The sequence below is a fragment of the Anser cygnoides genome, unplaced genomic scaffold (assembly GCF_040182565.1).
Source record: "Anser cygnoides isolate HZ-2024a breed goose unplaced genomic scaffold, Taihu_goose_T2T_genome scaffold_46_1, whole genome shotgun sequence".
NCBI lineage: Eukaryota > Metazoa > Chordata > Aves > Anseriformes > Anatidae > Anser > Anser cygnoides.
Genome location: NW_027103070.1, coordinates 741,844 through 768,646, shown reverse-complemented (window position 1 = coordinate 768,646; position 26,803 = coordinate 741,844). Strand labels below are relative to the sequence as shown.

The following is a 26,803-nucleotide window of genomic DNA, read 5'->3' as shown; positions in this document are numbered from 1 at the left end:
CCAACCCTTTGATCACCTTCATGGTCCTTCTTTGGACCCTCTCTAGTCTATTGACATCTTTTTTGAATTATGGAGACCAGAAGTGGACACAGTACTTCAGGCGAGGCCTGACAAGTGCTGAGTAGAGAGGCATGATCACATCTCCATCTATGCTAGTAATGTCCCTGCAGATGCAGCCCAGGATTTACTTTTGTTGTTGCAGTGGCACACTGCTGATTCACGTTTGGCTTGTTGTCCATCAGAACCCTCTGGTCCCTTTCAGCAAGGCTACTCTCCAGCCACACAGATCCTAGCCTGTACTGGGCTCTTTGGTTATGTCATCCCATTTGGTTATGTTTTTGCTTGTCCATTCTTCCAGCCTGTCCATGTCTCTCTAGAAGATGGCTCTCCCTTCTGACGTGTCTACCTCACCACCCAGTTTAGTGTCATCAGCAAACTTGGTGAAGGCACTTTCAATATCATAATCCAGATCACTTATAAGATGTTAAACAGCATGGGGCCCTGTATCAATCTTTGGGGGACCCCACTTGTGACAGGCTGCCAGCCTGAGTAAAACACATTGATCACTACCCTCTGATTGTGGCCTGTTAGCTGATTTCCTACCCATCTTGCCAGTTTGTCTAAGAGGAGACTATGGGAAAACGGTATCAAACACTTTGCTGAAGTCCAGGTAAACAATATCCATTGCTCTCCTCATGTCAACAGAAAGTGTTACTTTGTTGTAGAAGGGTATCAGTTTAGTCAGGCATGATTTGCCTTTGTTAAATCCATGTTGGTTTTTCCCCAGTCACCTGCTTCATTTCATTTATAAGAGAAGGACTCATCACATTATTTTACCAGGGACTGAAGTAAGACTAATGTGTGTCTAGTTTCCTTGGGTCTCTTTTGGGCCCTTCTTGTCAAGGGGTGTGACACTTTCTCTCTTCCAGTCATCAGGGTTATACCCTGATCCCTCTAGACAGTGGCCTTGCAATAGTCAGCCACTTCTCTTAACACCCTGGAGTGGATTCTGTCTGGGCCCCTAAATTTCTGTGGGTTGAGCCCTTGCAAGAGGCTACAGACCAGCCTTTCATCTACTACTGGTGGGCCAAAACATGTGGTGTTGTAGCAACTTGATCCTGTGATCTGGGGTTCAGCTACACCAGTAAAGACAGAGGTAGAGAATGTATTGAGAACTTCTGCCTTGTCAGCATTATTAGTAACTAATTTCCCTGCCCCATTTAGCAATGGGACTATATCTTCCCTGTACTTCTGCTTAATGTTCATGTATCTGAAGAACCTTTTCTTGCTGTTCTTGACATCTTTAGCCAAGTTCAGTTCTAGCTGAGCCTTAACCTTCCTGACTGCCTCCTCTCTGCATGCCCTAGCAAGGTTCTTGTAATCCTCAATGGGTATTTGACAGGATTTCCATAGCCAGTATGCTTCTTTTTTACTTTTAAGCACATCCAAAAGCTCATTGTTAAGCCAGGGTGGTCTCTTGTGGTCTCTGCCTTCCTCCTTTCCCATTGTAGGGAATGGACTGTTCTTGTGCTTACTAGAAGTTGTTCTTGAATAACTCCCAGCACTTGCAAGCTCCTTTGCTCTCGACAGACGCTTCCCATGGAATCCCTTGCAGATGGACTGAGCATATTGAATCTGGCTCTTCCAAAATCCAGGGTCCTTGTCCTATTACTGGTCTTCAGTGTGCTCAGCTAGATCTTGAACTCCACAATATTATGATCTCTGTATCTGAGACTACCATTGGTAGTTATGTTGGCAAGTAAGTCTTCTCGGTTTACGAGCAGTAAATCTAGCAATGTGCTGTTCCCAGTCAGCATGGCTGTAGCAGGAAGCAGCCCTCAGTGCACTCCAGGAACCTGATAGACAACGTGGGCACCACTGTGTTGTTTTCCCAACAAATGTCCGGGTAATTGAATCTTGCTTCTCCTGTATCTTTGCATAGAGCTCTTGTTTAGAAACCTAACCATGAGAGTGCTGGTGATCTTTTCTGTAAGAAAGTAAACATAAAGATGGGCTTTCAAAGGTCTACAGTAAAAATTTTTTGCATTTTTTATTTATTGTGCTTGGTAAATTGCCCACAACTGACTAAAACAGAACTGTACATCCAATATATTCATTGTAATCTAAATCTTAGTAATTCTGCAATAAAGGAGGGTCAGTAGAAACATATTTCATGAGTAATGGACATTAAAATATTGATATTTGTGTTCTTTAAATTACAAATTATACCAAACATTAGTGGAACAGAATTTTTTCAGTGCTCTATTAGTAAATAACCCTGCAGAGTAACATACTGAATGTCCCATAAACATTCTATATCTTTTACTGTAGTTCATACACTTATATTTTTGTCATATTAATTGCTTTGGTGGACTGAATTGAAATGAATTATATGCTTGTGTGAGGCTCCAGCACACTGGAATAAAATTTTGTTCCAAATGCCAAAAACAAATCCATGGCTTGGATGCTCAAACTAAGCCCAGAATTTTAGTAAGATTTGTGAACCTGTAAAATTTGGATGATCATGCTGATTTGTTTTGACATAATTAAGAAAATACGCAAAGTAAATGCAAGGAGAAAACAAAATTTAGGAATTGCTCAAGCTGAAATTGAAGGGAAATTCCAAGGATATGAAACCATGGGGGAGGGGGTTGTACACTATGTAAAATTTTAGCATCGCAAAAAACTGAAACCACAGAATTTACATATGAACAGTCTAAAAATATTTCCATTTTGTTCTGTCATCCTCCTCTACCATTCAATGTCATTAAAGTGACTGTTTTATTTGGGTTTTGTGTGTATGTTAGTTACTATTTGTTCTATATTTTTGAATGTATACTATGTTTAAGTTACAATGATGTATTAGATACTGTTTTACTATTAGATACTAATTACATGGAGGAAAAAAAAACTCATTCTGTTCCTCTTCAAAGTCAAAGCCAAACAGCTTACAACAGAAAGGAACTGGGCCCATAATATTTTACAGATGTACCAGGTTTTAGTGTTATCTAGATTGCTTTTACCTTATATTTAATAGTACTTCATTTAAATGAGTAGGGTTTATTTTCTTCCAAATACAAAGAAGAAACTATTTTTTTGTCTTTTGTTAATTTCAGGTGAAGAGAAGCAGTATAAAATTCCAAAACTACAGAAGTGTTAAGTTGCTCTGTTTAATCCAAGCAGTTTGTTTTCTGCAATTTATACAAATTACACTATTTTATTTCCTTGGAGCAAGAACAATTTGTCATCAAAGCAAAAATAACTTTATAAAATGTTAATGTATGGTACTGAATCTGAAATATTTTTAGAAGTGAAGCTATCTGAGGTCACAAGTGCAGTGAGTTTTATTTCCTTGTAATTCTAAAAGATACTAAGGCATCATTGCATATCTAGCATTTAAAGAGAATTAAAGAGATTATATTAGCTTGAAGAACAAAGTCACTTTAATATGCCTTTGGAGTGATCTTAAAAATATCTAAGGTTTGTTTTGTGCAGTTAAGATTATTTTAGTAGAGTAACACTGAATTTACATATGTTCAATCTTTCATATTTGATATAGCTCCAATGGCTTTTAGACAACTATGAAACTGCAGAAGGAGTGAGCCTCCCCAGAAGTACCCTTTACAGTCATTACTTACGTCATTGTCAGGAGCACAAGTTAGATCCAGTCAATGCTGCTTCCTTTGGGAAACTCATACGGTCAATCTTCATGGGATTACGGACCAGAAGACTGGGAACCAGGTTTGCATTAATGAAATCTTAAAGTATAATAGAAAATATCAATAATAATTGTGAACATGAAGCTTGTATATTAAACAAAAAAACAAAAACAAGCAAACAGAAAATGTTTAAAACCTTATGTTAAAGGAGTTGCCAAATCCAGTGGACTTCAGGACCTAGGGGATTACTACTTCCCAGTCTGGTATTGCCAAATTCTGTGTACTCTTAAGACGCAGGAGATATCTCCTATCTCAGTCCAATGGATGCAGCTTCTGTTGTTCCCATTTGGATGTCCAGATAGTCATGAGACTGAATGTGTTCCAAAGATGCAAATGCAGACATGACACCATCACAGTCAACCACACAAGCTAACAGAGTAATGTCTCTACCAGCATCCACGTAGACACCAACAGCGCTCACATAAGCATGAATACAGATAGCCCAATTCTATTCATGCTTTCCAGCTGATCAGGTTTGAAGTTGACTAGTGAAATATACATACACCCTCACTCACTCACAAGCATACCCCATTTATAGAATTGTTTTATTCCCCATGACTGCATAAGTCATTTATATGGTTTACTTTCTTTATTCTATTTAAATGAAATGTAATGGTCAAATGCTGGAAAATATAGTTAAAGTGAAATGATTTCCAGAAGCTGGTGTAGTTATATAAGTTTTATACTAGTGTGAGAGGAAAGTCAAGCCTAACTTGTATGTACTGTTTTCCATTCAAGGCAAAATGTAAAGTATGTTGTATAAGCATAAAAATGCTATTTTTGTTCTTTCATAAAGGGGAAATTCCAAATATCATTATTATGGGATTCGTGTCAAACCAGATTCTCCCCTTAATCGGTTACAAGAGGATATGCAATATATGGCTATGAGACAACAACCCATGCAGCAGAAACAGAGGTACGGTGTTAGATGAACGTATTTTTTTCATATTTCTAGTTCTTCAAGACTTACCTGTCCTTATCTATGTGGCAAAGATGAACTGCTTAACTTCTGTGAAAAATAAAGGTTTGTCAGTTTGTCAGATATTACTGGAGTCTGATACCAGCAGACATGAGAGAGCACATACCTGAAAACTCATAAAAAGTGATACTAACATTAAAATATGATACAGTTCTTCTGAACATTTTGGAAACATCCATGTATTTTGTTATTTATTTTAATGAAAATCAAGATTCTCATGTATTTACTAGACCTCAGAAGCTAGGGTTTGGAGAAGGGGGGAAAAAGAGCCACATCCAAACAATAAAAGCAAAAATAGCAAACCATGATTTCTTAAGCTGCATTGCATTTAAAAAAACAACAACTGTATTTCTGAACTAAGACTTTGCTATAGTTATGAAACATGCTTAGTATATATTTGAGAAGTTTGATGTATATCTGTAACTTATATAAAATTTATCTTTCATTATTCAGAACTCCAGCATGTTTTCATGTGAGTTAAAGGACTTAGTCCTAACAAAGCAAATTATAGTATTAATCTTCATTTTCTGTTTTTATTAATGTTTCTAATCTTATTTAAGAACTAAAAAAAATCATTTTAACATCTGTGCAATAATTCTCTTATAAGAAGACATTCAGAGTGAAGAGAATCTAAGAATCACAAATGTTTCCTTTTCCCTTCTGGAAAATTCTTGGAAAATTTTATTTATCTTCTGTCCTTTTGAATCAGCTGTCAGTTATGTCAGCTTTTTCTGTTCAGTTTTATCAATTTTAACCCCCTTCCATCAATTCCATCTCATTGGGTAGGCACCTTTAGTTCTTTACTTCTTGACAAATGGTGTAGACTGAATTTATGCTACAGCTCACTTTTCTTCATTCTTTCTTGATTTGAAGGTCATGCAACTTTCCTACATATGTCACATTCATGTTATTGGGTATGTGGGGCAAGGATTTGCTAGTGGTTAATGGGCTTCTCTGTGCCACACTCAGCTAGTTTCAGCTGGCTCACCAACAGACCCGTTGCAGGCCAAAGCTGAGCCAGTCAGCGAATTTGGTGGTACTTCTGTGAAAACATTTTTAAGACAGGGCAAAAATACACCACACAGGTGGGGGGGGGGGGGGGGGGGGGAGGGGAGTGTGTGAGAAAGCAGTACAAACACCAAGGTCAGAGAAAAAGGAGGAGAAGGAGGTACTCCATAGCACCGGAGCAGGTATTTACAGAGCAGCCTGTGGAAGAGACCACACTGGAGCAGTTTGTTCTTTCATGAAGGAACGGCAGCCCATGGAGAATCCAATCTGGAGCACAGGAAAAGTGTGAGAAGGAAGGAGCAGAAGAGAGATACTGTTATGTACTGATCATGACAGCTACCTGCCTGCCTCCTTACACTGCTCATTGCCTTATTGAAGGGACTATGTGTAACCTGCAGTAATAACAAAGTGGGGAAAAGAGGAGTCTGGAATGAAGGTATGAAGATCAGCCTGGGAAAATGGGGAAGAAGGGTATGTTAATATTTGTCTTTTTGTTTCCTGCTACCTGAATTAATAATTTCACTTTTTTTTACTTTATTTGGTGATAAATTAACTTAATTTTCCCCAGGTTGAGTCTGTTTTTTCCCACAATGGTAATTAGTAAGCAATTTCCCTATATATATCTTGACCCACGAGCTTTCTTGCTCCTTTTCTACACCTGTCCTGCAGGGGGGGAGGGGGGGGGGGGTAGCCAAGGCTATCAGGCACTCTTCTCAGTTTTGTGTTGTCTGCAAACTTGCTGAGGGTGCACTCTGCCCCATCATCCAAATCATTAATGAAGTTGAACTGGACTGGACCCAGTGTTGACCCCTAGGGTATACTGCTAGTGACTGGCTTTCAGCTAGACTTTGTGCCACTGATCACCACCCTCTGGGCCCAGTCGTTCAACCAGCTTTCAATTCCCCTCTCTGTCTGCCCATCCAGCCCGTACATCAGCAGCTTCTCTGTGAGGATTTCATGGGAGACAGTGTCAAAGCTCTTCCTAAAGTCATAGAATCAAAGAATCATAGAATGACTTGGGTTGGAAGGGACCTCAAAGATCATCTAGTTCCAACCCCCCTGCCGTAGGCAGGGACACCACCCACTAGATCAGGTTGCTCAGGGCCTCATCTAACCTGGTCTTGAACACCTCCAGGGATGGGGCATCCACAACCTCTCTGGGCAACCTGTTCCAGTGCCTCACCACCCTCTGAGTGAAGAATTTCCTCCTAACCTCTCATCTAAATCTCCCTTCTTTTAGTTTAAAACCATTCCCCCTTGTCCTGTCAGTATCTGATTGAGCAAAGAGTTGCTCTCCATCTTTTTTATAAGCCCCTTTAAGTACTGAAAGGATGCAATGAGGTCACCCCAGAGCCTTCAGTAGGCTGAACAGCCACAGGTCTCTCAGCCTTTCTTCATAGGAGAGATGCTCCAGCCCTCTGATCATCTTTGTGGCCCTCCTTTGGACCTGGACCCGTTCTAACAGATCAACATCCTTCTTGTGCTGGGGGCTCCAGACTCAGATGCAGTACATCAAGTGGGGCCTCACAAGGGCAGAGTAGAGGGGGACAGTCACTTCCCTTGACCTGCTGGCCACACCTCTTTTGATGCAGCCCAGGATGCAGTTGACCTTCTGGGCTGCAATCACACACTGCTGGCTCATGTAGAGCTTTACATCCAACAGAACCCCTCAAGTCCTTCTCTGCAGGGCTGCTCTCAGTGAGTTCTTCTTCCAGTCTGTACTCATGTCTGGGATTGCCCTGGCCCAGGTGCAACACCCTACACTTAGACTTCTTGAACCTCATTAGGTTCATGTAAGCCCACTTCTCAAGCCTGTCCAGGTCCCTTTGGATGGCATCCCTTCCTTCTGTTGTACTGACTGCACCACTCAGCTTGGTGTCATCTGCAAACTTGCTCAGGGTGCACTCCATTGCACTGTCTATGTCATTGATGAAGATATTAAACAGTACCAGGGGTCCCAGGAAAGACCCCTGAGGGACGCCACTCATCACCAGCCTCCACCTGGACATAGAGCCATTGACCACCACTCTCTGGGTGTGACCTTCAAGCCAACTCCTTATCCACTGAATGATCCACCCATCAAATCCATCTCTCTCCAATTTGGAGACCAGGATGTCATGTGGGACCCTGTCAAAGGCCTTTACAAAAGTCCAGGCAGATGACATCAGTTGGTCTTCCTTTGTCAACTGATGTAGTCACTCCATCATAGAAAGCCACCAGATTGGTCAGGCATGATTTACCCTTGGTGAAGCCATGATGGCTGTCTTGGATCAGCTCTTTGTCTTGCATGTGCCTTGACATTGCTTCCAGGAGGATCTGTTCCATGATCTTTTCCAGGAACAGAGGTGAGGCTCACGGGTCTGTAGTTCCCCAGGTCTCCTTTCTACCCTTTCTAAAAATGGGAGTGATGTTTCCCTTTTTCCAGTCACCAGGGACTTTGCCTGACTGCCAGCCATCAAATATGATGGAGAGAGGCTTGGCAACTACATCAGACAGTTCCCTCAGGACCCTGGGATGCATGTCATCAGGCCCCATAGACTTGTACTTGTTTAGTTTCATCAGGTGGTCTTGAACCTGCTCTTCGCTTACAGTGGGTGGGACCTTGCTCCCCCAGCCTCCATCTACAGGTTCAGGGAAACGAAATCCTTGGGAAGCCTGACTGGCAGTGAAGGCTGAGGCGAAGAAGTTGTTGAGTACCTCAGCCTTCTCCATGTCTGTTGTTATCAGTTCATCCTTCTCACCCATCAGAGGAGGTACACTCTCCTTGGCCTTTCTTTTCTGAGCAATGTACCTATAGAATCCCTTTCTGTTAGAATCCCTTCCTAAATTCAGGTAAGACAATGTCCACTGCTTTCTCCCTGTCTACCAGGCCACTTATTTCATTATAGAAACTTATCAAGTTGGTTAAGCATGGCTTCCCCTTTGTGAATCCATGCTGACTACTGATGATTTTCTCATCCATGTGCCTGGAAGTGGTTTCCAGGATTAGCTGCACCATCACCTTCCAAGGGATTGGGGTGAGGCTGACTAGCCTGTAGTTCCCTGAAATTTTTAGAGCTTAGTTTGGCTTCTTTTTCTAAAACCCTTAGAGTTTGTTTATCAGCAAGCCAAAAGAGTATAAGGCTTTCTTTTTAATGAAAATAGAGACTACCAATAAATTGTATAAGTGCATTAATTGGATTTTTGAGATAATACAAAAAATCGAGACTCAGTAAATATTTGAATTGTTAGGGGATCACGTTGTTTCCCGTAGTAGAATGGGTCTTCCCAGGTATCCAGAATTCACTCAGAGTCGACTCTTAATTAAAACAGAAAGAATGTAATGGTACCCATATATCAGCTCGAGCTGGGTGCCTCAGAGGAGGGAACCCACTCAAAATTTCCCATTTTCTTATACGCATACAATCTTTGTTTCATCTGCTATAGTCCAATCAGTTCTCAACACATATACATTATGTTTCTTCAGATTGGCAGTTCTTTATTGCAGGGCGGGATGGCTTCTGTTATCTCTCAGGACAGGATGTCTTCTGTTATTTCCCAAGCCAGGGTGGCTTCTGTTATTGGGGTAGGCTCTGATCAGGTGCCATCCTTGGTCAACACATCCACTCTTCCCCATCAGTGTTATCCAGGCCCCCACACAATGCTGCTCACTGTTACTCAATCAGCTCTACATACCAGGTTCAGGTGATGCAGAGCCTGAATTTACCAACCATCATGATGGATGGTAATAAAGGTTTTCTGTCCATTACTTCATATATAATTTGTGCAAAGCATCATGTTGCAGTAGCTTCTTCACTAATGTGAGGTTCATTCCAATAGGAATAGGCAGTAGACTCTCATATAATTTGTAATTTGATTTTAACAATTGATGAGACGTAACAGGAGCTGAGTAATTAAAGTCACATCCCATAATCATAGTAAAATTGCAAATACAGATATTTGGATGATTACTTGTATTTACAACAATACTCCCTACGAATATAAATTCACAGAGGGTTCTCATACAAACACACCCCTTGCCAATATATATAAGCACAGTTACAGGAGTCTCATTAAGGTGTATTTCAAAGTGACAAACATTTTGTTCTGTGTTTAGACAGATGTCCTGGGCTTTGATGGTGTTGTTCTCACAAATAAATCCTTGTTGTTCCTGCACAATGCATGCATCTACATCAACAGTTTGCCATTTGTCCCCATTTCATTAAGCTCATACTCTATGTTCTAATGGGTATAGTCCCATTATGATGTAAGCCCAATGCAACGATTGGATATATAGTATATTCTGATGCATTGCATATTGTTAAGACAAAAGCCATAGCCTTATTGTTGATAGGGTCATAAGTGAAACTGACTAAATACCACCAGGACTGGAATTCTTTCTCAAATGTGGTTGCATTATCCCAAATAACTTTTTGAACTGCCGTGGGTAAAGTGCCTTCCTCACCTTCCCTTATAATTACTGCTATGGCAGTCTGCATCCATAGTTGACCTTGGATACAACCTAGAGGTAGTGACACATTGGTCTGAGTTGTACCAAGCGTATCCACAATCAAATCATGGTCTCTTTCATTAATTCTTTCCCACTGAGGCAACAGATATTAACCACTGGTTGGTTCCTACTGCTAATAGGGAATATCACAATGGATGCTCTAACTTGCTTAGATCACTTTTTGTTGTGCTCAGTTTATTTATGAGCATTTCTGTATCTATTGTATTCAAAACTCCCAATCCTGTTCCTACGATACCAGTCATATCTGTCCTTGTCCGCCAGGAGAGGCAAAGGTCTGTCCATGTTACCATGCCAGCCACCCTGCATAAGATGTACTTAGAAATGGTGAACAAATTGGCTTGATTGTGGAAATATTAATTTGCATCATTGGTTCTACTCATTTAAGTATCCATGATGGATTAAATAACACTTTTTGTTGGCCTGTGTCTTTGATTACATATGGCCCAATTTCAGAAATTTGTGGGATCAATTCGTCTTTTACTGATGAGGTTGGAGTTAAGCTAATTGTGGTGGGTTGAGAGGTAGGTAGTGTCATTGGTCTAATTTCCTCATGTCACATTGATTGCTCTCCTAAAGGTGGTAGTAGTGTAGCCACTGAAATGCACTATTTATCAACATTTGTCACTACTGGGACATTGGGAGTTGCCATCCCCTACCTGTGACATAGTTAAAGTCTTTTTCCTATTCATCTTGCAACAGAAGGTGAAACTTGCCTTTTTCTTTTCTGGATGCAGACAGCCACATTGTGGCCCTGTATAGTCTAAGTATACCATTCTCCCTACAGAGTTGTTGGATGTGTACAGACTACTATCTAGATCACCTGGAACTTTTGTCATTGTTATACTTAGCTATGCCATAGTAGTCATCAGGGTTGATAGTACAAAAAATAGTGAAATGTCCCAGTTCATTTCTTCCCAGTGTAAGGATTCTTCAGATCACAGGCCAGGCTTTATTATCTCTCAGTTGATTGGCTACTCATTATTCATTTGATGTGAGAATGGTGTATCCAATTCTCTTTACCTAAAATTTAACAATGAAATAAGAACACAATAGTACCATATACGGTCCTTCACATTTGGAGTCTTCCTTGGTTTTCCTTGAAAACACTTTAATCAGCACTTCATCCCCTAGTTGTATATCATGCACCTGTAATTTGGGTGGTACCGGATGATACCATTGTGCATATTTATGACTGCTCTCAATTTGTTTTTGTAAGTACATTATGTACTGAGTTACTTGTTCATCTCCATCCAACAGGCTGGTGTTCGCTTGGATAAAGGTTCCTGGTATAGCTAAATGTCTACCAAAGAGAATTTTGGCTGGTGTTAGCCCTAGGGGTTGCCTTGATGCATTCCGGACATCCCATAGGGCTAAGTTCAGGGCATATGGATGCTTTAATCCAGTACGGGTGCATATTTTTGCTATTCTTTCTTTTAATGTCCGATTCATTCACTCCACCCATCACAAGGCTTGTGGGTGATAGGGAGTGTGTAGGTCCCCCTATCACCCAATGATATCAAATGAGTCTTCCTATCTGTTTTGATTGCTTGTGGGACTCCATATCTTGGAATTATATCCTTTAACAGTGCATTTTGGCAATCAACCTTCCGACATTTAATTGCCATAATCAAGTCGGAGACTACTTCCACTCCTGTGAGGATGTATCGATATCCCACAGGAATGGTCCAATATAAACAATTTGCCAGGTAGACCATAAAGTTTTCCCTTCATTCATATGTGGAGGTGGTGCTTTAGCAGGATCATCTGCTTGTAATTTCAATCTGCACCGGGGACATTCTGTAAGAATAGTTTGACAAGTTTTTCTGTTTATGGGCCAGCACTTACTCTATGCAGAGAAGTAAAGTGCTTCCTTACTGGTATGACCTAGGTTTTGATGTAGCCATTCTCCCAACTGATGCCACTCAGGATTTAGAGTGATTTTTCTAATTTTAGTTAGCTCATCTACCCTTCCACTTCCTGGCTAGCTGATTATCTTTTGCATGAGCTTTTACATCTACTGTCACCATCCATGGGTATGCAGCTGCCTGCAAAATAGCTGTTATGTTTGCAATGTTTGGTACAGCAGCTGGGGGGGGGCATATTAACATTCAGGCACCAATAATCAATTGTTAACCACCACCTCCTGTCTGTTTTCTGAACTGTCCAGACAGATGAGTTATACAGAAAGTGGGTTCTAGAGAAAACTTGTCATTTTTCCAGATCAGCTATGACTTCAGAAATTCCATTTCATGCCACAGAAGAAATCAGATATTGTGGTACATTAGTAATTTTTGAATCAGGGAGTGCAGGGGCTGTGCAAAGTACATACACTATAGACTCCCTATTTCTATTGGGGCTGGGATTGAGGTTAGAGTCAAAAGACCACATACTGCCATTCATCAGTTTGTCCATTTAAAACATCAAAACCTGAAATACTTTCATGATGGCCTTTAATTGCAAAGAGAGCAGCCAGCATGTGCTTCTCACACAGGAGCCATAAATTGACCTTGGCAGTTTGGCAAAAAATGTTTGCTCCATTCTGTTCACACCGGTAATCTTAACTCTGCCGTCTGGATTGCACACCCAGCTTCTTGGCATCTTGTGTTAGTATTGAAATATGTGCTCCTGTATCAATTAAAAACTTCACAAATTGCCCTTGAGGACCAGCTGGAATCAAAATGTATGGGCCATCAACACTTACCCACTGATAAGCCTCCAACTTCCAGACAGGCAGGCCCAATTGCCATCCGGACTTCGCTAATTTTTTTTTGCTTCATGTCCTGCAATACCTTCCTAGGGAGGAGGAAGAGGGTTATCTCCCTTTCTGGGAACTGGTGCCAGCAGAGTCAAAATGGAAGACATTGTGTGGCAGGCAAACTATGACCTAGTTGCCATCACTGAAACGTGGTGGGATGACTCCCATGACTGGAGTGCTGCAATGGATGTCTATAAGATCTTCAGAGAGGTATTAGAGAGTGTTCCGATATTGAGCTTGGGGCTGGGAATGATAAGGTCGAGTCCCTATGGATAAGGATCAGGGGGATGGCCAACAAGGCGGACATCCTGGTGGGTGTCTGTTATGTTATAGACTGCCAAATCAGGATGAAAAGATGGATGAAGCATTCTACAAGCAGCTGGTGAAGTCGTGCAATCACCAGTGCTTGTTCTTGTGGGGGACTTCAACTTCCCAGACATATGCTGGAAATACAATACAGCCCTGAGGAAGCAGTCTAGGAGGTTCCTGGAGTGGGTGGAAGATAGCTTCCTGACTCAGCTGGTTAGTGAGCCTACCAGGGGGGAAGTGCCCCGCTAGACCTGCTGTTCACGAACAGAGAAGGACTGGTGGGTGATGTGGTGGTCAGGAGCTGTCTCGGGCAGAGTGACTGCAAAATGGCAGCGTTCTCTATTCTTGGTGAAGTCAGGACGGGGGGTCAGTAAAGCTGCTTCCTTGGACTTCCCGAGGGCAGACTTTGAATTGTTCAGGTCGCTGGTAAGGAGGGTCCCTTGGGAGTCAGTCCTGAAGGGAAGAGGGGTCCAGGAAGGCTGGACGCTCCTCAAGAAGGAAGTCTTAAAGACATAGGAGCAGGCTGTCCCTGTATGCTGTAAGATGAGCCGGCAGGGAAGAAGACCGACATGGCTGAACAGTGAACTTTTGCTGAGTGTCTGGGAGAAAAAGAGAGTTTATGTCCGGTGGAGGAAGGGACAGACAAGTCAGGGAGAGTACAAAGAAGTTGCCAGCATATGCAGAGAGAAAATCAGAAAGGTTAAAACCCAGCACGAGTGCAACCTGGCCGCTATGGTAAAGGATAACAAAAAATGTTTTCACAAATATAGTAATGGTAAGAGGAGGTCCAAGAAGTATCTCCATCCTTTACTGGATGCAGGGGGGAACATGACTACTGAGGATAAGGAAAAAGCTGAGGTTCTTAATGCCTTCTTTACATCTGTCTTTAACAGTCAGACCACTTATCCTCAGGGTACGCAGCTTCCCGAACTGGAAGTCAGGGACGAGGAGCCGAAGAAACCCCCCACAGTTCAGGTGGAAGCAGTTAGAGACCAGCTGCAACACCTGGACTGTCACCATTCCATGGGGCCAGATGGGATCCACCCAAGGGTGCTGAGGGAGTTGGCGCACGTAATTGCCGAGCTGCTTTCCATCATCTATCAGCAGTCATGGTCATCCAGAGAGGTCACGGATGATTGGAGACTTGCTAATGTGACACCCATCTATAAGAAGGATTGTAAGGAGGAGCCGGGGAACTACAGGCCTGTCAGCCTGACCTCGGTGCCAGGAAAGGTGATGGAACAGGTCATCTTGAAGGCAATCACACAGCATGTGCAGAACAACCTGGGGATCAGTCAGCATGAGTTTATGAAATGCAAGTCCTGCCTGACCAACCTCATCTCCTTCTATGACCAGGTAACCTGCTTGGTGGATGAGGGAAAGGCTGTTGACGTAGTCTACCTAGACTTCATCAAAGCCTTTGACACGGTCTCCCACAATACTCTCCTGGAGAAGCTGGAAGCCCATGGCTTGGACAGGTACACTCTTTGCTGGGTTAAAAACTGGCTGGACGGCCGGGACCAGAGAGTGGTGGTGAATGGAGTGAAATCCAGCTGGCGACCGGTCACGAGTGGTGTTCCCCAGGGGTCGGTGTTGGGGCCCATCCGCTTTAATATCTTTATTGATGATTTGGATGAAGGAATTGAGTGCACCCTCAGTAAGTTTGCAGACGATACCAAGTTGGGGGGGGAAGTTGGGCTGTAACCCCATCGTAGAAGGCCACCAGATTTGTCAGGCACAATCTGCCCTTAGTGAAGCCATGTTGACTGTCACCAATCCCCTCCTTATTTTCCATGTGTGCACCCTCATTGAGTGCACTCTCAGTAAGTTTGCGGATGACACCAAGTTGTGGTGGGGGAGTGTTGATCTGCCGGACAGTAGGAAGGCCCTGCAGAGGGACCTGGACAGGATGGGTCGATGGGCAGAGGCCAATGGGATGAGGTTCAACATGGCTGAGCACTGGGTCCTGCACTTTGGTCAGAACAACCCCATGCAGCACTACGGGCTTGGGGCAGAGTGGCTGGAAAGCTGTGCAGAGGATAAGGACCTGGGGTGTTGGTCGATGCTCACCTGAACATGAGCCGGCAGTGTGCCCAGGTGGCCAAGAAGGCCAATGGCATCCTGGCTTGTATCAGGAATAGTGTAGCCAGCAGGACCAGGGAGGTGATTGCCCCCCTGTACTCTGCTCTGGTGAGGCTGCACCTTTTGTACTGTGTTCTGTTTTGGGCCCCTCACTACAAGAAAGACATCGAGGCCCCGGAGTGTGTCCAGAAAAAGGCAACAAAGCTGGTGAAAGGTCTAGAGAACAAGTCTTATGAGGAGCAGCTGTGAGAAAAATCTCAAATAATTTTCTTCAGACAGGATCTTCTGTGAAGCTATTTTATTCGCGATTGCAGTGGTGGGTGTCCTGTCAATCAGGAGCACATTTTAGTAAACAAATCATAACCTTTTATTCCCTATTACCCGACGCCTGATCACCTCCCCTGTTTCCTCATTGGCTGAGTACTACAGGTTCACAAGCTACTCGACGCTCCTCTATACCATATATGTACAATTTTTCCTTTTTTCAACCCTTTAATTTCTCCTTTCTTATGTTTTGAGAACTTGTGATCTTTGTTTTACTGTTCTCACACTGCTCATCCTGTTTTTCTCAAGCTTCTACCTTATTTTGGAACAGTGAGGCCTTCTACTGTCCATTTATCTACTTAGCATTTCTCCTTATTATGACTACACAACTACACTGGAATACAGAAAAGTAATTCTCTACTGAAAGAACACAACTTTGTTTCTCACACTGCTGAGGGAGCTACAGTTGTTTATACTGGAGAAGAGGAGGCTCAGGGGAGACGTTATCGCTCTCTACAACTACCTGAAAGGAACTTGTGGGGAGCTGGGGGTCAGCCTCTTCTCGCAGATAGCTAGCGATAGAACAAGAAGGAACAGCCTCAAGTTGCTCCAGGCTAGGTTCATATTGGAAATGAGGAGAAATTTCTTCTGAGGAAGAGTAGTCAGGCATTGGAATGGGTTGCCCAGGAAGGTGGTGGAGTCACCATCCGTGGGGGTGTTTAAGGAAAGGCTGGACTTGATGTTGAGGGACATGGTTTAGTGGGTGATATTGGTGGTAGGGGGATGGTTGGACCAGATGATCTTGGAGGTCTTTTCCAACCTTAATGATTCTATGGTTCTCTGGAATATGATACCTCCTTTCGCTGGTATCTCCTGTGTGGAATGCTTTGATCACTCAAGATAATGGCAGTAGGCTGACCTTGCATTGCAGTTCTGGGAAAGCGTAGAGCTAATGCTTTTTTCCATAACTCAGTTCTCTGTTCTCAAGATTGCACTTGTAGGTTTCTAGAATTATTTTCCTTTAGTTCAGTTTCTGTTCCCATTTTTACAGGTCTCCTCACCTTATGATCTCTTCCGCAGGTGTTCAGTTCTGTTTTTTTTTTTCAGCTGGTGCATCCTCCCAGCACATTTTTCATGGTTAACAATGCAGTGCATTAATTCTGCCCATGTAGGGAGTTGCTTAAGGACATTCTGCACATTGTCACCTTGTGTTGCATTATGTTCTGTGTCTCTTTTGATCTCATCTCATTTTGCAACTAAGTATGGTTTAAGAATTTCCAGGGCTTCTCTAATCAGTGACTTTACCGTTGCAAAATCTCCTGTAGCAGGTAGTGGGACATTATGGGTCTCGTTTGTGCATGGCTTGTATGCAAGCAGCTTTTGTGATGGCTATAAAGACCTCACGTAGAGATTTAATAGGGACTGTGGAAGGTTCACCCTGCTCCATGGTGTCTGTCTATTCCCCCAGCCCAATAAGCTACTCAGCTGGTGAGAGAATGGGGCTTTTCTGCTGGGTCAGGTCCTGAATTTGAGAAAACTCATGGACACCAACAGCTCTTTGCTTCATCCTCACTTAGCATTATCTGGTCTCCACCAGTGAAGCATACTCACAACAATCATTCAGTTTCGTAGAATCATAGAATGCTTTGGGTTGGAAGGGACCTTAAAGATCATCTAATTACAAACCTGCTGTCTTGGGCAGGGATGCCACCCACTAGATCAGGTTGCCTAGGGCCTCATCCAACCTGGTCTTGAACACCTCCAGGGATGTGGCATCCACTACTTCTCTGGGCAACGAGAAGTATGGGGCGGGGGGGGAGCACACCGTCATAATATCACGTCCTATGTTATTGTATAGTTAAAAATGTCAGGAATGCCCAGAATTTTGGATGCCTGATTCTTATGGGAGCTTTCTCATAAGCTAAAATCTAAGTAGTCACACGGAGCATTACTAGTCTCTGTTTAGTAAGATCAAAATGAGAACATGCTCAGAGCTGACTCAACTGCTTCTTGAGAGGAGAGTTTCCAGAGTGGAATGTGTTGACAATCCTAAAGTTAGTACAAAGCTTTATAATCTGCACAGTGCAATGGGACAGAATTAATTTTTAGATGTGTGGGGAATTGCAGGCTGGATCTTCAGCCTGTCAGTGTGATGATCTTAGCATCTGACCATCCAAGCCAGCATTCCTACTAGTCTTTTTGTTCCTTTTATCCTTTATAAAAGCTTTTGTGAGTTAACATATGAAGAGTTTAAGTCTGAGTAGTCTTCTCAGACCTTCTGAGCTCATGAGAAGTTTGTTGCATTTAAAAATTATTTCATTTCCTTTGTCTCCAAAGAGTAGTATGGCCCCTTTTAAGGTGATGAAAACTTATTTTTGAGCTACTTGATTCCTGGGACTGCAAGTTCTTTGGAAAAGGAAAGATTTTGATTCTGTTTAGTATAAATGAGCTTTAGGTCTTAGTTTTTAAACTAAATTCCACTAGAAATTGGTAGTTGTGCTGTGCTATCAGCTTTATGAATTTTATAATGCATCGCCAATGTTCTGGCTTTCCTTACTACAATTTTTCTGATGTTATTTTTTACTTGTATCTAAACTAGCAAAACTGCATTTTGAGACTGAGAAATAAGGCAGAACAGAGTGTAATATCGCACTTATGAAAAAGTAAACATAACGGATAATTTTGTATTTGATATTTTTGTAGGTACAAGCCTGTGCAAAAAGTGGATGGAGTTGCAGATGGCTTCACAGGAAGTGGTCAACAGACAGGCACATCTGCTGAACAAACTATAATTGCCCAAAGTCAACATCATCGACAGTTTTTAGGTATGAAAAGATGTGTTATACTGTTGTATAAATAAAATAAAATCCATTATCGCCACTGTGGCGGGTTAACCCTTGTCTGGCCGCCAGGTGCCATCAAGCTGTTCTCTCACTCCCCCTACTCAGCAGAACAGTGGAAGAAAATGCAATGAAAAAGCTTGAGGGTCAAGATAAAGGACAGGGAGATTGCTTACCAACTGCCATCATGGGGAAAACAGACTCAGCTTGGGGAAGATTAATTTAATTTATTGCCAATTAATTACAAAGTATGATTGTGAGAACTAAAACCAAAACTAAAACGACCTTCCCCCTACCCCCCATTCTTCCCAGGCTCAGCTTCACTCCCGATTCTTCTGCCTTCCATCCCCTGAGCGGTGCGGGGGCGGGGCGGGGCGGGGCGGGGGGGGGGGGGGAATAGGGGTTGTGGTCAGTCCATAACACTTCATCTCTTCTGCTCCTTCCTCCTCACACTCTTCCCCTGCTCAAGCAAGAGGTCCCTCCCACGGGGTGCAGTCCTTCACAAACTGCTTCTACATGGTTCCTTCCCATGGGCCGCAGTTATTCAGGAACAGACTGCTCTAGCCTGGGTCCACTATGGGTTGCAGTTCTTGCCAGAAAACCTACTCCTGCATGGGCTCTTATCCATAGGATGCAGTTCCTGCCAGGGGTCTGCTCCAGCATGGGCTCTCCACAGGCTACAGCCTCCTTCAGGCCATATCCACCTGCTCCAGTGTGGGGTCCTCCTCGGGCTGCAGGGTGGATATCTGCTCCAATGTGTTCCTCCATGGGCTGTAGAGGACAGCCTGTTTCACCATGATCTTCTCCATGGGCTGCAGGGGAGCCTCTGCTTCAGCGCCTGGAGCACCTCCTCCGTCTTCTTCTTCACTGACATTGGTGTCTTCAGGGTTGTTTCTCTCACTCCACTCCTCTCTTACACAGCTGCCATGCAGTGTTTTTCTGTTTTTTTTTTTTTTTTTTTTTTTAAAACCTTTCTTAACTATGCTTTCACAAAGGTGCCACCAGCTTTGCTGTATGGCTTGCAGCGGGTCCCTTTTGGAGCCAGCTGGAACAGGCTGTGTTCAACATGGGGGCAGCTCCTGGTCTCTTCTCACAGAGGCCACCCTGCAGCCCCCTGCTGGCAAAACCTTGCCACGTAAGCCCAATACAGCCATGAACATCGTCATGCAAATACAGTAATTATTTTTAGTTATGTTGCCCTGTTTAAAACACTCACTGATAACAGAACAAAAAAGTTACTGAAAGGAGCTTAATATTCTATATTGTAAGACATGCAATATTTAATATGCATCATACAGACATAAAATGAAAAATGTGAAAAGACTATTAGCATTGCAATATATTTTAAATCTACCATGCAATTTCCATGAAGCATTTTATACAAAAAAATGCAGGCTGAAAATCCTACCCTAAAAGCTTAGTAATTTTCACTGGCTTCCCAATTCACACAGAATCACACAAAATCACAGAGAATGGTTTAGGTTGGAAGGGAGCTCTGGAGATTATCTGGTCCAACTCCACTGCTCAAGCAGGGACACATACAGCAGGTTGCCCAGGATCCTTGGCTGCATAAAAAGAAGAGTGGCCAGCAGGTTGAGGGAGGGGATTCTCCCCCTCTCCTCTGCCCTTGTGAGACCCCACCTGGAGTACTGTATCCAGCTCTGAGGCCCCCAGCACAAGAGAGACATGGACTTGTTGGAGTGGGTCCAGAGGAGGGCTACAAAAATGATCAGAGGGATGAAACACCTCTTCTATGAAGACAGGCTGAGAGACCTGGGGTTGTTTAGCCTAGAGAAGAGAAGGCTCCGGGGATACCTTATTACAGCCTTTCAATATTTAAAGTGGGCCTATAAGAAAGATGGAGAGAGACTTTTTACAAAGGCGTATAGTGGTAGGACAAGGCATAATGGTCTTGCTCTGGTTTCAGCTAGGATAGAGTTAATTTTCGTCACGGTGGCTGGTATGTGCCATGTTTTGGATTTAGGAGAAAAATAATGTTGATAACACACTGATGTTTTAGTTGTTGAAGAGCAGTGCTTACACAGAGGCAAGGGCTTTTCAGCTTCTTATGCCAGCGAGAAGGCTGGGGGTGCACAAGAAGCTGGGTGGGGACAGAGCCAGGACAGCTGACCCAAACTGGACAAAGGGATATTCCATGCCATATGACATCATGCTGAACAATAAAAATGGGGAAGGTTGGGCGGGGGAGGGACCTCTGCTCAGGGAGGGACTGAGCATTGGTCGGCAGATGGTGAGCAATATCTAAAGCCAGGTTTTGCCACTTTGTATATAGTATGTGCTCATATTACACCGACAATGAACGTAAAACGGTATTTGTACTCAGTATAGCCATCATTTTTGCACTTCAGGAACCTTACTATGGAAGCTATTAACAAGCACACCCTTTACTCCAGACAAGTTAAAATAGCTTTGGAAAACTTTGAATATTCTGGAGATGTTGAAACTAGCATGATCTATGTTTCCTACGTGTTTCAACTTTTGTCTATGGTTATGGTATATCTATTTAAAAATACCAACCAGAGATTTTCCCTGAGGCAGGATGGTTATGGGTGGCAAGGTGTGTGGGAGGATATAGGCAGGTATCTATCATGATTGCCACTTCCAATGGTTTTGGAATTCACCCCTGAACAAGTACAGAATCCTGAAAAACTCATAGAATGTTTTAAAAATGTATGCTCATATCCTGGCAATGCCGGAGATTTACAGCTTGCCGCACTGTGCTGGGGTCTTTGCCTGTGCCTATCAAACACTCTTCAATGCTATTCAGCACCTTCAAGAGGAAGAATATGCCTCTGGATCTGTTCCAAGCCTCGCAACAGGCCACTCCAACCCCTGTGACAGGTCCTGTGGCTGAACCAGAGAACCAACCCGTGCTGGTATCTGCCACCCCTATACACAAGACGAAACAAAGGATGCGAAAGTCAGCTCATTTAGCAAGGGAAGAAACTCCTACTAAGAAGGGGACAGAGGAAGAAGAGGATGAGGCAGGCTATTCAGAAGCAGGGCCATCACGGGAACAGGAAGAGAAAGAGGCAGATCTCATAAACGTGGCACTAACCACCTGATCCCTATTCCTGGGTGAGCTGTGAGATGTGCAAAAAGATTTCATCCATCATCCACTGAGCACATTGTCACCTGGCTGCTCTGATGCTGAGATAATGGGGCCAGTAGCCTGGAATTAGAGGACAGAGAAGATGAGCAACTGGGATCTCTCGCTAGGGAAGGGGGCACTGATAAAGAGATTGGAAAGGGGGCACAAGTCCTCAGCCTCTGTAAGTGACTCCAGTCAGGCGCGAAGAACAGGTGTCCCTTCAAGGAAGATGTAATATGTCACCCAGGCAAGTGGAACACTATGGAGAGAGGTATCTAGTACCTGCGGGAATTACTTGTGCTGGAGGTGATTTATGATGACCTGGACAACGAACAGCTATCCAAAGATCCAGATGAAGTCCAGTGCACGCGACCCACGTGGAGGAAATTTGTATGGAGTGCACCATCGTTGTACCCTAGCTCATTGGCAGTAATGACATGGAAAGATGGAAAGGACCACACAGTGAATGAATTGGCTGGACAATACTGGCAGTACGAAGAAAGTCTCTTCTTCCCTATGGAACTGCATCTCTGCTGTGGAGAAACTTTCTCAAGCAGTTCATCAACTCAAAGAATGCTTTGGAGAAACTTTCCCAAGAGGTCCACCAACTTAAAGAGAATATATCTTCCTCCCCACATGTACGAAACAGTATCTCAGCTATTAGAAATGAGAGTCCCTCTGCTCAAGAAATGGGATATAGTGGGTACACACCCCGTGCCACCCTGTGGTTTTACCTACGTGACCATGGAGAGGACATGAGGAAGCAGGATGGAAAATCTACCTTGACCATAGAGGCACGGGCACATGAGTTGTAAGGAAAAAGAATTGCAAAAGGGGGTTCTTCTGGGAAAACTACTGATCCAGTTTCCAGTGAGCAGTCCCCCAGACAGAGTAATGAATGCTATGACCAGGACTGGAGGGGCCCTGCCTCCAGACAGGTAGAGGAAAAGGACTTTATTGGACTCTGTGGATTTGATGGCCTGGCACGTCAGACCCACAGAAGTATAAGGCTCTAGGGGACACAGGTGCACAGTATACCCTAATGACATCAAGCTATAAAGGGACAGAACTCATCTGTATCTCTGGAGTGACAGGGGGATCCCAACAGCTAACTGTATTGGAGGCCGAAGTGAGTCTAACTGGGAATGAGTGGCAAAAGCATCCCATTGTGACTGGCCCAGAGGCTCTGTGCATCCTAGGCATAGACCACCTAAGGAGAGGGTACTTTGAGGACCCAAAAGGGTACAGGTGGGCTTTTGGTATAGTTGCCTTGGAGACGGAAGAAATTAAAAAGGTGTCTAACTTGCCCAGTCTCTCAGAGGACCCTTCTGTTGAGGGCTTGCTCAGGGTTAAAGAAAAACAGGTGCCAATCCGTTACCACAACGGTGTACCAGCAGCAACATCGCACCAACCGAGACTCCCTGATTCCCATCCATAAGCTGATTCGTTGACTGGAGAGCCAAGGAGTGACCACCAAAACTCGCTTACCCTTTCATAGTCCCATATGGCCAGAGCAGAAGTCTATTGGAGAGTGGAGGCTAACAGTGGATTATTGTGGCCTAAATGAAGTCACACCACTGCTGAGTGCTGCAGTGCCAGACATGCTGGAACTTCAATAAAACTGGAATCAAAGGCAGCCAAGTGGTACGCCACAACTGATATCGCTAATGCATTTTTCTCCATCCCTTTAGCAGCAGAGTGGAGGCCACAGTTTGCTTTTACTTGGAGGGGCATCCAGTACATGTGGAATCGACTGCCTTGGGGTGGAAACACATCCCTACCGTTTGCCATGGACTGATCCAGTGTGCACTGGAACAGGGGGAAGCTCCTGAACGCCTGCAGTACATTGATGACGTCCTCGTGTGGGGCAACACAGCAGAAGAAGTTTTTGAGAAAGGGAAGAAAATAGTCCAAATCCTTCTGAAAGCCAGTTTTGCCATAAAACAAAGTAAGGTCAAAGGACCCGCACATGAGATACATTTTTCAGGAATAAAATGGCAAGATAGATGGTCATCGTCAGATCCCAGTGGATGTGATCAACGAAATAACATTTATGTCTCCACTAACTAGCAAAAAGAAACACAAGCTTTCTTAGGCATTGTGGGTTTTTGGAGAATGCACATTCCAAATTACAGTCTGATTGTAAGCCCACTCTATCAAGTGACCCGTAAGAAGAATGATATCAAATGGGGCCCTAAGCAATGATATGCCTTTGAACTAATTAAATGGGAGATAGTTCATGCAGTAGCCCTTAGGCAGTCCATGCAGGACGAGGTAAAAAATGTGCTCTACACCACAGCTGGGGAGAATGGCCCCACCTGGAGCCTCTGGCAGAAAACATCAGGGGAGAGTCAAGGTCAACCCCCAGGGTTTTGGAGTCAGGGATACAGAGGATCTGAGACCTGCTATACTCCAACTGAAAAAGAGATATTGGCAGCATATGAAGGGGTTCGAGCTGCTTCAGAAGTGGCTGGTACTGAAGCATAGCTCCTCTTGGCACCTCGACTGCCGGTGCTGGGCTGGATGTTCAACTGATGCTACGTGGAGGAAGTAGGTTGCACTGATCACACAAGAAGCTCGAATAGGAAACTCCAGTCGCCCAGGAATTTTGGAAGTGATCACGGACTGGCCAGAAGGCAAAGATTTTGGAATATCACCAGAGGAGGAGGTGACACGTGCTGAAGAGGCCCCGCTGTATAACAAGATACCAGAAAATGAGAAGCAATGTGCCCTCTTCACTGATGGGTCCTGCCGTATTGTGGGAAAGCATTGGAAGTGGAAGGCTGCTGTATGGAGTCCTACATGACAAGTTGCGGAAACTGCTGAAGGAGAAGGTGAATCGAGCCAATTTGCAGAAGTGAAGGCCATCCTGCTGGCTTTAGAAGTTGCTGAATGGGAAAAGTGGCCAGTGCTCTATCTCTATAGTGATTCATGGATGGTAGCAAATGCCCTGTGGGGGTGGTTACAGCAATGGAAGCAGAGCAACTGGCAGCGCAGGGGCAAGCCCATCCGGGCTGCTGCACTGTGGCAAGAAATTGCCGCCCGGGTAGAAAACCTAGTTGTAAAAGTATTCTATGTAGATGCTCATGTACCTGAGAGTCAGGCCACTGGAGAACATCAAAACAACCAGCAGGTGGATCAGGCTGCTAAGATTGAAATGGCTGAGGTGGATCTGGACTGGCAACATAAGGGTGAATTATTTATGGCTTGGTGAGCCCATGACACCTCAGGCCATCAAGGCAGAGATGCAACATACAGATGGGCTCATGATCGATGGGTGGACCTGGCCATGGGCACCATTGCACAGGTTATCTATGAATGCGAAACATGTGCTGCAAACAGACAAGCCAAGCGTTTAAAGCCTCCCTGGTATGGAAGATGATGGCTGAAATATAAATACGGGGAGGCCTGGCAGACTGATTATATCATACTCCCACAAACCTGCCAAGGCAAGCACCATGTGCTTACAGTGGTGGAAGCAACCACCGGATGGCTGGAAACATATCCCGCGCCCCATGCCACCACCCAGAACACTATCCTGGGCCTTGAGAAGCAAGTCCTATGGCATCATGGCACCCCAGAAAGAATTGAGTCAGACAATGGGACTTATTTCCGAAACAACCTTATAGATACCTGGGCCAAAGAGCATGACACTGAATAGGTATGTCACATCCCCTATCATGCACCAGCCTCCGGGAAAATCAAAAGATGCAATGGGCTGAGACATTCAAACATTGGGATGCGCATTTAGCAAAGGCCACCTGGTTAGTCAACACTAGAGGATCTGCCAACTGAGCCGGACCTGCCCAATCAAATCTCATACGTACTGTAGAAGGGGATAAAATCCCTGTAGTGCACATAAAGAACATGCTGTGGAAGACAGTCTGGGTTATTCCTGCCTCGAGCAAAGGCAAACCTGTCTGTGGGATTGCTTTTGCTCATGGACCTGGGTGCACTTGGTGGGTAATGCAGAAGGATGGGGAGGTCCGGTGTGTACCTCAAGGGGATTTGATGTTGAGAAAGAATAGCCCACGATTTGAATTGTATTATGTTAATTGCTGTATAATACTGCATGTAATCACTACTATGGTTGCTATATGTCCCATCAGCAGTATTACAGTAAGAGTCACCCAGATTAATGAAGAATGTATTTTGATGGAACTGAGCGAAGTGCAGCAGTGATAGAACCAGACAAGCGCAGCGGTGATGGAGCCAGAGCTGGCCTCAGCATGCAACAATTCAACACCACACCCCATCTCTCTTGCCCTGAAGGATTGTTATGACAGATGGAACCCGGAGTCATGGACTAAACGAACTCCATAGACATTTTAGAGTGACGGCCCATATACTAAGGGAATGATATCTGTGTGTGCATATATCAAAAGACAGAAAAGTGGTGATTAATTGGGATGCATTGGAAAGTGGGACCCGAGCATGATGTAAAGGGTATGGAATAAGGGGTGGATCTTGTCCTGGTTTCGGTTGGGATAGAATTCATTTTCTTCATAGCCACTGGTATGTGCCATGTTTTGGATTTAGGAGAAAAATAATGTTGATAACACACCGATGTTTTAGTTGTTGAAGAGCAGTGCTTACACAGAGGCAAGGGCTTTTCAGCTTCTTATGCCAGCGAGAAGGCTGGGGGTGCACAAGAAGCTGGGTGGGGACAGAGCCAGGACAGCTGACCCAAACTGGCCAAAAGGGATATTCCATACCATATGGTGTCATACTGAACGATAAAAACTGGGAAGGTTGGGTGGGGGGGAGATCTCTGCTCGGGGAGTTACTGGGCATTGGTCGGCAGGTGGTGAGCAATTACATTTTGCATCACCTGTTGTATATACATTTATGTATAGTAGTAGTAGTAGTCTCAGGATTATTTTCTCTTCCTTTTCTGTTCTATGTAACTGTCTTTATCTCAACCCACAAGTTTTGTGATTTTTATTTTCAATTCTCTCCCCTATCCCAGTGGGGGGGGGGGGGGGGGGGGGGGGGGGGAGTGAGTGTATGGCTGTTTGGTGCTTAGCTGCCTGCCAGGTTAAACCACAACAGGTTTTAAACTAAAAAAGGGTAGATTTAGATTAGATATAAGGATGAAATTCTTTACTATGAGGGTGGTGAGGCACTGGAACAGGCTGCCCAGAGAAGTTGTGGATGCCACATCCCTGGAAGTGTTCAAGGCCAGGTTGGATGGGGCTTTGAGCAACCTAGCCTAGTGTGGGAGG

The 26,803-nt window shown here is 44.0% G+C and overlaps 1 protein-coding gene across 4 annotated transcripts in view; it reads left to right on the top strand.

Moving 5' to 3' along the window:
* Positions 1-26,803, top strand: part of LOC136789464 (transcription factor RFX3-like) — a 232,222-nt gene that overhangs the window by 160,337 nt on the left and 45,082 nt on the right. For all 4 annotated transcript variants that reach the window (XM_066989527.1, XM_066989526.1, XM_066989524.1 and 1 more), the window contains 3 exons: positions 3,560-3,741; positions 4,516-4,635; positions 18,330-18,451. In XM_066989527.1, the coding sequence (XP_066845628.1) occupies positions 3,560-3,741; positions 4,516-4,635; positions 18,330-18,451 (424 nt within the window). The remainder of the gene's footprint in view (positions 1-3,559; positions 3,742-4,515; positions 4,636-18,329; positions 18,452-26,803) is intronic.